At 36.4% G+C, this 12,996-nt stretch overlaps 1 protein-coding gene across 1 annotated transcript in view; it reads right to left on the bottom strand.

The window, feature by feature from the left end:
- LOC129769156 (probable cytochrome P450 6a14) overlaps positions 1-250 on the bottom strand; it is a 2,199-nt gene extending 1,949 nt beyond the window's left edge. The window contains exon 1 of the mRNA XM_055771247.1: positions 1-250. This exon is cut by the window's left edge and continues 901 nt beyond it. Within this exon, the coding sequence (XP_055627222.1) occupies positions 1-201 (201 nt within the window). The 5' untranslated portion in view covers positions 202-250.
- Between the last annotated feature and the right edge of the window lie 12,746 nt (positions 251-12,996).

Raw genomic sequence — 12,996 nt, forward strand, 5'->3', positions numbered from 1 at the left:
GAACTCGTAGTACAATCGCTGCAGGATACTGTAACTGTGCTCCGTTCGAGCTATTCCACGGACATTGCCGAATAAGATGTGAGGATTCGGTGCAGTTGGAATGCCTAGATTGGGCCAAAGTCGTTGCTGACGGCGCAAAAAGTAGTAAACGATCACCGCTGGCACCACTAAACTGGTTATGAACACGCATAACCATTCCATCTTCCGAAACGGTAGTACCACTTCGCGAATCACAATGCAACTAATCCTGAAAAATGTTTGGATGGGTTCTTTACTGTAATCTTATCGGGCAACACACTCAAACTCTACTATATACTAATGCAATATCGTCACTGAGTTTGTACCGTTCTAAATTATCATACACGATGAAATATACTTTTGTTGTTGATAATACTTATACTAATTCATACAACAGCACTTTATCAGTAGATCTGTAAAAATGTTCGATGACGTTAAAATGTTTATTCGCTATCCCTCCAACTGCATTACATTATAAACATGTGAATGAGCAACGTAAAATAATTTTACTCTGGGCATAATACACTGCGATTCACATCTATAGAACCACTCATTTTTTCTGAGTTTCCAGAAATAACTATGTAAGAAGTCGGTTGAATTGAAGTATATAGTGTAGAATATCATCACTATTATTACTTAAAAGACTGGCCATTTTTTTTTATCCCATTTATTTATTTAAGGCTCATCAGCAATCTAGCTGTAACAGAGCCGAATTTGAATCGTGTACATGTCACATGGTTATCATATCTATAATTAGCACATTACACAGTTGCCATTCGCCAGTATTTCTTCTATACCATTACATATGGTACATTCACACAGTAGCCATTTAGGCGTAAGAGTATTCTTTCTGTTCTTCCATTATCCAGTTGGACCACCGGACAGCGGAGACAGTTGATTGATCATTGTTGAGTTATTTATAGAACAGCAGCCCGATGTGTCTTGCAGAGCAGAGTAGTTGTATGGATGAATCGACCTTATTTCGACCGTGGATCGATCTCCATCGCGTAGCTATTCTGTAACAACACAAAGATGGTCAATGAGGGCCCTGAGTTTTGAACTCACGATCGATCGCTTACTAAGCGAACGCGCAACCAATGTGGCTACGAAGACCCCCCGACTGGCCATTTGAACTTTATTGTTGTGTTCAGGCGCGAAATATTCAAAAAACTAAACTCTATCAAGAACTTTTGAGGAGTGATCGAACGAATAGTAGATGCAGCTATGAGTGATTTGAAGAGTTTCAACGAGCAGTATCCTCTGCGTAGAACGAGATACACAATACATCATGGCGCAACTCGGTCCAAACCACCCCGAATGGGTTATTTGAACTGATTGAGAACTAAAGATGACCTACGAAAACTTATTGTAATTAATGTGAAATTGACGTTAATTTTGTAAAGGAGTAAGAGTTTTTCCATCTGGTTCTATAGTTATGAAACACTGGGATTTTACTTTTTTAAATGTTTCGGGAGTGAACACAACAATAAATTTTAAATGGCCAGTCTTTTATGTAAAAATATTTATTATATCCTACACTATATACTTCAATTCAACCGACTTCTTACATATTTCTGGAAACTCAGAAAAAATGAGTGGTTCTATAGTTGTGAAACGGAGTGTACATGTGTTAGAACAGGTTCAATCTATGTTTATATTTATGTAAGATACCGGAGATAACAGAATAAGTTATTGTTTGTAATGCGGCGTTTGGTTTTGAACCCGGTGGTTTAGCGTATTTATATAAAATTCAAGATAAGAGGCTTCACTATCTTGGGGCTGGTGTGAACGATGACTAGCAAGACGCATTCGTCCATAGAGCAATTCCAAATGAAATCGACAAATGACAAAACATGAGTATTGTTGATTAGAATGAAAGTTTGTATTCCGATTTGGTTGGAGGAAACATGGGTTTTCCACAACAATTGGGAATTTCTTGACTCAAGGGTAACTTTTCAAGAGACATCTTTTAAAATTTATATTTCAACAACTATGAGTCGTAACGAAATAGTTTGTTAGAAAAAATTATAGAGTATTGATGTTTAAACGTGAAAAAATATACACTGAGAAAAAAATTAGTATTCTTATTTTTATTTACAAAAAAAAAACTTTAATTTGCAATATCTAAACTAATAAATGTAACTCTACGGAAAATGCAAGAGTTTTTTTTAAGAGTTTTCAAACGCATATTACTCAAAATTGTTATTGCGACATAGGTTGTGTTGTATACCATTAGACAGGAAATTTATCCAGCAATTTTTGGCTTGAAACACGAACAGAACATATAGTAAAAAAATGAAACAATTTGATGATTCAAATGGGTATGTTTTTTCGATTACACTAATCACTCGCTTTCATTCCCAACGTATCGAGCAATCTTTTTGCCTACATTTGGACGTTAGTTCACATTGTTAATCGATGCGTATTATGCGTTATTCTTCATTTACTGATAATAGGTATTTATCAGTCGTTACATTGTATGTTGTCTAATCAATTCATGTGCCATTCAAGCTTTATCGTGCAGGTCTTGCTACTAACATTTTATGCAATGTCCAAGATATCATGATATCGAGCATGTTGTTTGGTAATGTAAAAACGAAAATACAGTAAAACCTGTTTTTGTGCGGTTTTTTGTGTGATTTTTTTTGTGCGATTTTCTGTTCTTGTGCGGTATTTTTTGTGCGGTATATGAAAAGAAGCATATTCGATGAAGTTATCGTCCATTTAGTTTTTTTCGATGGTTTCTATGCATTTCAGTGCGAAAATAGCATATTTGCGTCTCAATCTGAAATCATTCCCCTCCTCCCATCAAATTCTCTAAGTTTTTCTAAGTTTTTGCATGACATGATATCTAACAGCATCACGATTCGGCATGCAACTAAAAGCACAAAACAGCCGCGCGCAACCGAAGAGGCAACCTGTTCCATCGCAATGCAGGGAAACAAAAGGAAATTGAACAGTGAACGGTGTGGATTTGAATTATTTTCGTGGGGGAAACTTTTTTTATGCGGTCCCTATCTACCGCACAAAAAAAGTTTTTTTCAATTGTGTACCGAACACGGTTTTTTAAAGATACTGTGAAGTTTTGCACGATTTTTTTTATACGGTCCCTATCCCCCGCACAGAAAAAGGTTTGCCTGTAAAAAAATTAACTGGCTGCTGATTTAGAGGTTCGAAAGGGTATACTCACACATATCAGATTATGATAGCTTGAGTAGTCGCGATCTTAATATAGGAATGTTAGGGTGTCAATGAAAATGGTCATCTCGAATTTCAAAAAGTTACCCAATAAAAAATGTTCGCCACTTCGAAAAAACACCATTTGCCAAATATCAGCTCAATCGGACTTAAGGTAGACTGGCACAAAGCTTTGGCCGTTTTTTGAAAATCGCAAAATCACCCAAGGGCAGTGATTCCATCAGCATCGACCAACGAGTTTTCATTTGGACCAATGGACAACCGTAACCTATCGCTTTCGTGTAATCGATCCAGCAAACAGTGATGATACTGATGTGAAATTGCCTGTGATTGCATTCAGTTTGTCTAGAAAAGAGCATTGGCAAAATGAGGACACACATTTCGTCATTGCGATAACAAACAAACAGGGCCACCAAACATTTCAAAAAAGAGTTATTAAAAGTTATTTACAATTCGGGACATCGAAGCTGAGTTTGACAGCGAGTTTATATGAAGAAAATATGAAAAAACGGAAAGTAAAAAGTAAAAAGTAGTGAATTTGAACTAGCAATTTTGCACGAATAATAAATTTAATTTTTATAATGGTGAGCATTAAACGAAAGTAGAATGTTTTGCTGAGCTAATTAGGCTGAAATATATAAATCAGCAACGTTAGATATGTCTTTTTAAACAGTTTTATTTAGCTTGCCCTGTAATTTGTATGTATGTTTTTAACATGTTTGTCTGTAGCGCTTTACCATATATAGCAATATGGGCATCAAATGAAAGGGCTTGACTAGTAGAACACAGATATTCATGACGAATGCAAATCCAAAATGGCCGTCACCACAAAATGGCGGATTATATATTTTCTCAAAACCCCATCAATATGGGTATCAAATGAAAAGAGTTGACTAGTAGAACACAGTTATCCATGAGAAATGCAAATCCAAAATGGCCGCCACCACAAAATGGCGATATATATTTTTTTCCAAAACCCAATCAATATGAGTATCAAATGAAAAGGCTTGACAGTTATTCATGAGGATCCAAAATCCAAAATGCCCGCCACCACAAAATGGCGGATTACATATTTGAAAGAGATTGACTAGTAGAACACAGTTTTTTATAAAAAAAATGAAAAGACAAAATGGCCGCCACCACAAAATGGCGAATTACATATTACAAACTCCATCAGAATGGGTATCAGATGAAGGGGCTTGACCAGTAGATCACAGCTATTTATGAAAAACTCAAATCCAAGATAGCCGCTGTAACAAAATAGTAACTTTTTTAAACGGTTTCATTCAACTTGACCTGTTTGTAGGTATATTTGTGTGTTTCTAGGGTTGTATCACATTAAAAAAAATAGAAATTCAATTTGGCCGCCGCTAAAAATTGGCTTAATGGCTTGACTTGGAGAACACACTACATTATGAATAACATAAATTTATTTAATGTCAAACGTCTTCGACCTAATGGTTGTACAGACTGCTTATAGGGACTTAATTCTATTCTTATAGATTAACCTACTAATATTAAAATCGAACAGTTCAGATACCTCGTTAAAGACGCGGCAGCAAGCGTCTAATGGATTATTTTGCCCATATATGGTACGGTGATTAGGCATCGCCAGGACACGTTCGATGCGCTGGATATGTACAGTGTGATATGGGGCCCATACTTGTACTGCGTATTCCAAGACGCTGCGAACAAATGCACAGTACAACGACTTCAGAGCGTAGACGTCATCGAAATGAGCTGTGCTGCGTCTCAAAAATTCAACCATCGCATTTGCTCTTGAAATTGTGACCGAGACGTGCTCATGGAAACGCAGCTTGCTGTCAAGAATAACTCCCAGATCTTTGATTCGATTGACTCTCTGCAGTGGCGAGTGATGCAACATGTATCCGTGTACAATAGGGGAGCGAGAGCGCGTAAATGTGATGGCCTTGCATTTTTCAGCGTTTACATGCATTCCATTTTCCTGGCACCAAACCGTTAATCGCTCAATGTCAGCTTGCAGTATGCAGCAGTCTAAATTTGATTGTATTACTCGGTAAATTTTCAAATCATCTGCATATAAAATTTTCTCCGAACATAACCTTTCGCACAGATCGTTAACGAATACTACAAAAATCAGAGGACAAAGAATGCTTCCTTGTGGCACACCAGATGGAATCGTAAATTCGTTGGATTTAGTACCGTGGACCTTGGCAAAAGCTTTGCGGGATGATAAGTATGAGGTTAGCAGGTTTATGATCCAGGATGGTAAACCAAGTCGATCCATTTTCAGAATAGCAAGGTCGTGGGGTACTTTGTCGAAAGCTTTGGAGAAATCGACGTAAACAGCATCTACTTGTTGCCGCTTCTCGATTTTGTTGATTACCATGTGAGTGTATGCCATAAGGCTCGTGAGGGTTGCGCGTTTTTTAACGAAGCCGTGTTGGAACTCTGAAATCACAGGCTGTACAATCGGACATAAGGCACCATGAACTAGACTCTCGAGCACTTTTGCTAGGCAGTTTAAAATCGATATCGGGCGATAGTTTTCGACATCGTGAAAGCTGCCTTTCTTGTGGACTGGAGTTAATTCAAAAAGGTGTATGCTTTTTTTGTTATCCCCTCAATATCGGTATCGAATGAAACGATTTGACTTAAAGAATACAGTACATCATTGTGGATGCGATCTAGCATAACGGTAACATCCATACCTCTCACGCAGAGATCACAAGTTCAATTCTCACTCCCGACATTCTTCCAAAAATGGAAGTAAAAGTGACGAATCAGCCGAAAATATTCCAAAGAAAACTAAAAATTAAAAAAAAATTGAATGGTTTTATTGTAATTATACAGATACAGAAAAAAAACTTTTTAAGTTAAACGGTTTAATGTACTATGGGCTACAAAATAATTAGGCAAGTTGCAGTTAGTAGTTATCACATTCCTTCCTTCGTCAATATAGGGCAATGATGAGACTAAACTAAAATCGTGGGCACGTCGGATTTCCATAATCCACAGTTAGTTGTTTCATCATATGCCCACGGTTTTATTTTAGTCTCATCATTGCCCTAGATTAATGAAGGAAGTGATGTGATAACTACTAACTGCATTGTTTTCTAGCTTTTAGTACATTAAACCGTTTAACTTAAAAAGTTTATTTTTACTTTTTTTTATTTTGCAGCATAAAATGACACTATCTCTGCGGTGGAAAAAAACACAACTTCAGGAACAAAATTATTTATGAAAACCTATTTTTTCGTATCAAATAAATATTCCGTGTCAAAGTGTAACGAGTCTAGTATGGTTTTTCCCGTTTTTTTTCAGGAGCCATTATTGTGAGGAAATGCAACGTGTAATGTATTGTGGATCTGGCAGATAATTTCAATTTCGCTGCCGGAGGAAGTCGTTTGGTTGTTGAGGATAATTTTACTAACTTTACATTTTACTGTTTACATTTCCCTCATACAACCATGAAATCCGGTAGATGGTGACACCGTACCTTATATGTCCCGAATACGACGCACGACGACTGATTACCAGCTGGATGACTGCCGAATCCTAATTGATACTTAAAATTGAAACCACTGAACGGATAATGTATATATTTCTTTCTATCGATTCAACATGCCTTATGTTATATTTTTACTTGTTTTACTATTTCTACTATATATGTCTCGGACAAAAAATCAGGTGGGGATATTTTTTGTGTATTTGGAATCAAAATGCATCCATTAGTTAAAGAGATTCTATCGTTTAAAAATTTTCACTTTTTCCACCCAGACGTAGTCCTACGTGAAAAAATCAAAATGGTCATAACGCTTATAAACTTGATGACCTTTTTCTGATTGCTTCTAGTAGATTAGAATATTGTAGAATTAATGAAAGAAATGATTCAAAATACAAAAAGGAAAGAGAGGCTATAGTTTTGTTATTTACCTTTTTTTCTTCGTCGCCACGTGCATTTGATTTATTTAAAATAATTTACCACATTGGAACATTTACAATCAATCTGTTTTTCCTCATCAATTACAATTATAATGTTTTTTTAGTAAAAATTTAATAATTTGAATATAAAAAAAAATTGAAATAATTGATGTTAATGTTGATTTTTCTTCGTCAAGTTGTTCAATTCGTCACATTCACTCGTAAATTAAAAGCCATCGAGTCCGTACCTTGAAGCAGTGGAACTTTGTCAAAGCATACGCTTTGTTAGAATGAAATATATACTCGCGCACGGTATCACATACCGAAAGTTGAACTTCTCTGTAAAATTGCTATTGAGTTCTTTGGGGTTATTTGTATTTATTGAAAAAGAAGATATAATTGAATGAAAAAAAAACTCATGAACATATTTTTCCTTCAACTTCATTTAGTTTTAATAGTCATTTGATCAAAACAGAATTGAAATGGTTAGTTAATAAGTCAATTCAATTGCTTTTAAATAATAAAACAGAGCTGTAGTTACATTAGTCGGAACTCATTTCGTGGCTTGTTAATTAATTCGATAAGGCTGTCATAATTCCAGAAGCCTGATCGACACGATAAAATTTAATTTAATTCAATCCGATTTTCCAAGATTGTACAGTCCCGATTCAACAGAGCAATTAAATCAAATGAAACTTGCGACGGTTCCGTCGAAGGACTCCGACTAAATAGAATTCTTCCATTCGCTCCGTCTGTATTATAGCTGATCTTTTTTTCGAAATTTGCGGATTGGCTAGAGGGCTTGAGTTGAAAAAATTGTTGATGAAGGTTGATTTTCAATAGAAATATCCACCTTGCGAACCGTGCCTTAAGCATCCCCCCAAGTTTTTGTTATCATGAAATTCAGAGTAACATCATTATTTTCTTATGTTCTCAAAAATATGGCATTGAACAGAAGGATGTGTTTTTGGACTGGATTTGGATTTTTTTTAAATGTGTTGAATATGCAAAGATTAATAATAAATCATTCAATTAAAAACTGAAAATATTGATGATAAATATAGTAAATTGGAGGTAATATCCTAGGGAATCTGCTAGCGACATGATTGTAATCAGGAATATAGATAGATAAATAGTCGCAAAAAATCGTTGGCAACACACAGAAGATTTCAGTGTTGCGTAAATTGCCCTTGGCGGTAACGGGATTTGGGTGAGCCACGAAAATGTGATACTTCCAAAACACCAACAAGTGAAAATACTTCCACCGAAATGAAAAAGGTTACTGTCAACCCAAGGCCAGGGAGGCCATAGACCATCTGCTATCTTCACAGTGGCGAAAATCGTTCAGCAAAGATGGCGCCAGGGGAAAATCAGATTACCCTTCATCATATTTTGTTCATTTTAAGCCGAATTAACTTCGGATGACAAATGTCCAGCTTTCAAAAGCAGTAGAAAAAGACTTCTGGGTAGATTTCATCTCCAATTTGGCGAAGGCGGTATGGGAAGATAACTCGCCGCCCGATAAACGAAAGCGGAGGAGGAAAGAAAGTTTTCCGGTGTTTGTTTTAATTTAACGAGATCAACAGGACGATTTTTCACGTGTTCTGTGTTGACACGGAGAAACCATAAATTGTAATTATAATAGGATTGGTTTTTAGAGCTACTTGCTTGGATAAAATATTTAGACGATTAACCAACGATTTCATTTACTCAAAATTGTATTTTTTGTGATTTTCTCAATCCAGCATTCTACGCCAAACCGATATAGTGGTTCTCAGATTTTCGTGAAAAGTTGTGGTTTTGTTCCTTATCCCAAAATATTAGACCCGTATTTTTTTTTATTTTTCATTAGGGTACCCAGTAATTTGTGTTTTTTTCCGTTTTTGAGTAATGATTTTTCAAAGTTAACTTTTTCTAAGTGTTCGTTCACAGACACCAGAGATGTTTAAGAAATATGAAACCGGAATTTACACGTTAATAGTTATACGTGCGAATGCAAAAGGTTAACAAATTATATCGTCATCATTGATTTTTAACTATAAACTACAAACGTCCGCTTCCGATTCGAATAGAATGTTGGTAGAAGCTTACGGCGAGAATGTTCTCAGCAAATCGCAATTTTATGGGTTCAAGATTCAAAGTGTATGAAAGTGGAAACTTTAATGCAATGCTAACCGATTGAACGTTTAACTTAATGACTCACTTTCGTTTGTTCAAATATTATCATTCAAAAGTCATTTCCTCCAGTGGCATTAGTTTGTTGTTACATGCTCCAAATCATGACACAGACAAAAATCAGAGAACTTTGCTTCGGTTAGCACTTACAGCACTTAGCATAATACACAAGCATGCGAACCAAGACGTCATGATCGCTTTCGGTAGTGCGAGTTTATATTTGTATTCGTCTCTCATTCGCTACATATCGAACTCGGCGACGCTTGTAATTCTTTATGTATAAGAATAGTGCTCTACAAAAACAGTACGTTAGAGCCCAAATTCCTCCTATGTGGTGGACAACGGTACGCAATACACTTTGCAAGTAGTATTCACTATTCACTATTTGCCGATGGATTGAGTTTAGTTAAATTCGTGTTCGGAAGTCAAATGAAGCTTACCCAAAAACATCGGCTTTTCGTCATTGAGACGGTTGATTTTTCCTATAAATATAAATGATAAAACTAAAAGCTATAGGGTAAATCATATTGGTTTGTCCGATTTAGGGTATTTTTACGCATCTAGTAAATGCAAATCGATTTTTCTTCATGAAAATCACATATAATCGATACGTAGATATTTTGGGTTTGCTGAAAAGCCTCAAGTCTCTAGTTGCTAATACTACCATAAGGCGTCCAAATTATTCAATATTTGACGTAGAACTACGTCATCCAGGGAGGGTGCCAAATCAGATCACGTTTTCATGAAATAGAGTTAACGTTAAAAATTATTTTCACTGTGAACGAATTCCATGATTCGCATACCAATCGAATTGGAAATTCTCTAAGGTTTGTTTGATATGCTATCCATTACAGTTCGCTAATCTCTAAACGGTTTAAATTCATGAAAACTGGAAGAACTTCCTTCTCCCCATACATTTGTTCTGCCGATTTGTGTGCTAACCCTACCCGTATTTCGAATGCTTATAACTCGAACATTTCTTAACAGATCGGAAAGATGTTTGCATCAATTAATAGGATATTGACTATTTATACGCGTCTATCACAATTAATAAAATGTTATTTTTCATGAGATGAACAATTGAATAACTGTAAAATGTCAATCGTTATCTAAACGTCCTAACTGCAAAGTTTTGATTGGTCCGATTGACGGTTTCCCCAACACAGACTTTAAAATCGATATACCTGTGGAAATCCGCTTTGAAAATATACATGCAAGTCGGGGGTATTTTTGATCCCACTGATCTGTGTTTCCCTAACACGGACATCAAAATCAATGTACCTGGAGGAATCCGCTTTGTCAATTGAAGTCGGAGGTTTTTAATGATATTGAGTACTTTTGTACTCGCTTGTCGTTGTGCAGACCGGAATATGTTTCCCTAAAACGTACTTTTAAACTGAGAAGCCTGGGAAAATTGTCATTTCAGATACTAGAGGTGAATGAACTTTCGCGGTTCGAGAACTACGTAAACATGAGATGTGCAATAATTTCAGAGGGAAATTTGAAATACAATGATCGTTTGACAATTTTTCCGTTCAAATATATTGGTAGTTTGGTAGTTTTGGGTTTGTTAGACATCATATTAAACGTAAAAGGACGTTTATCAAATTTATTTGTATGGAAGAACATAATTTATTTCGAAAATTCCGATGCATTCTCGTGTCCTAGATGCAACCCCTTACGATTTTTTTATGTTTTTTAAAGATTTTCCTCAAAGAGAAATTATGATCATAGTTTGACCACCTCTGATCATGGTTTGTTCAAAAAATGATCAAGGTTTGTCCGGTTTTAGAAATCATTATTTTTGAATGAAAAATTCCAATTTTCAAGTAGCTGTTGCATTGATCATTGTTTGAGTTTACGGTCATCATATTGATCCATTCATAATTTAGGCTTTCTTCAGAATATTGCCTTTCTTGGAAATTTTAAAAGTGTTCACCTCAACACATTCAACATAGAGAAAATTTATTTCTGCTATGTGCGAAGGACACAATATACAGGGTTTTCCATTTCGGGCTTCCGAAAGTATACAGTCCTGCGCTGACAACCGTTTGACATAGCTGTAAACCAAAGCGTCATATCGTTAGTTGAATATCTGCCATTTTACAATATGGATCGCACAACGTGTTAATTTTGTTGAATTATACTATAAAAATGATGAAAAACTGGCAAATGTTTTTCGAGCATTACGGACGGATTTTGGTCGTCATGGACGGCCTACAGAGCACACAATCGCTAATGTAGTGCGTAAATTCGAACAAACTGGATCCGTAGCGGATATTGTGAAACCTGTGCATCAACGTAATGTGCGTTCGGCCGAAAATATTGCAGCTGTTGCTGCCAGTGTAGAGGATGACCCGAATGTTTCGATTCCACGGCGTGCTCAGCAATTGGGCTTGTCAAACACATCATTGTGGCGAATTTTGCCATATAAAGTTCAACTGGTACAAAAATTAGAGCGTAGTGACCAGCAAAATGCTGAATTTTCGCATCAAATTTTCTTTACCGATGAGGCACATTTCGAGCTCGGTGGCTATGTGAACACCCAAAATTTCCGTATATGGGGCTCAGAAAATCCACACGTGATTGTTGAGAGGCCATTGCATCCGCCAAAAGTCACTGTTTGGTGCGCATTATGGTCTGATGGAGTCATCGGGCCGTATTTCTTTGAAAATGAGGACGGCGAGACGGTAACTGTGAATGGTGAGCGCTATGGCCGCCGATTTTTTTTTGCCACAAATTGAAGATATGGATACGGATGACATGTGGTTTCAGCAGGACGGCGCCACGTGCCACACAACACGACCGAACATGGCCATATTGCGAACGAAATTTGAGGGACGCATAATTTCGCGTTTTGGTGATGCCAATTGTCCGTCCAGATCATGCGATGTGAACCCGCTAGACTTTTTTTGTGGGGTTATGCGAAAGACCGTGTCTATGCCAACTCTCCGCAAACTCTTGAACATTTGAAAGACAACATTCGTGAAGTTATGACCGAGATACCGCCCCATATGTGCCGAAAAGTCATCGAAAATTACCTGTTCCGGATCAAGGTGTGCGAGGAAGCCCTAGGTGGACATTTAAATGATGTTGTATTTCACACATAATGGCATAAACCAAACTTTAATTTGAAATAAAAGTTTCATCGAAATTCGAATTCTAAGTGTGTTTTATTTCAATTTACTTTCGGAATTCAAATTTGGAAAACCCTCTATAAACTGCAACGCGCCAAGCGGTTGCCATAGAAATCGTGTGGACAAAACAACATTAATTAATTGGACAACTCATGATTAGATTCAAATTGTGCGATTAGATACAAATTGTGTGCAAGCAGGATGTTTACAATATTTGCAAGTGTTATAATCCAGAAAAGGTCTGAATACGTGCCAAATAATCATCTGGTGATTGATTAAAAGTTAGCTCAAATGAGGGGCGCAATGACATCAATAGAAAGTGTATTTTATCATCCTTCAAAACATGTGAATCCGTAAAAATATACTATATAACTATTGTAAATCATGGAAATGACTGTTTTATTTATATGTTTTGAAACATTCGAATACCTGATTTGACAAAGTTGTGCTGAATTAGAGCATTCAAAACAGTGGACAAACCATGATCACATTTTCGACTGGATAAACCAAAATTATTTACCTTACTACCGAGATAGATAATGTTCTCACATTGCGATTTCTC

This window comes from Toxorhynchites rutilus, chromosome 2 (assembly GCF_029784135.1).
Source record: "Toxorhynchites rutilus septentrionalis strain SRP chromosome 2, ASM2978413v1, whole genome shotgun sequence".
In the NCBI taxonomy this organism is placed as follows: Eukaryota; Metazoa; Arthropoda; class Insecta; order Diptera; family Culicidae; genus Toxorhynchites; species Toxorhynchites rutilus.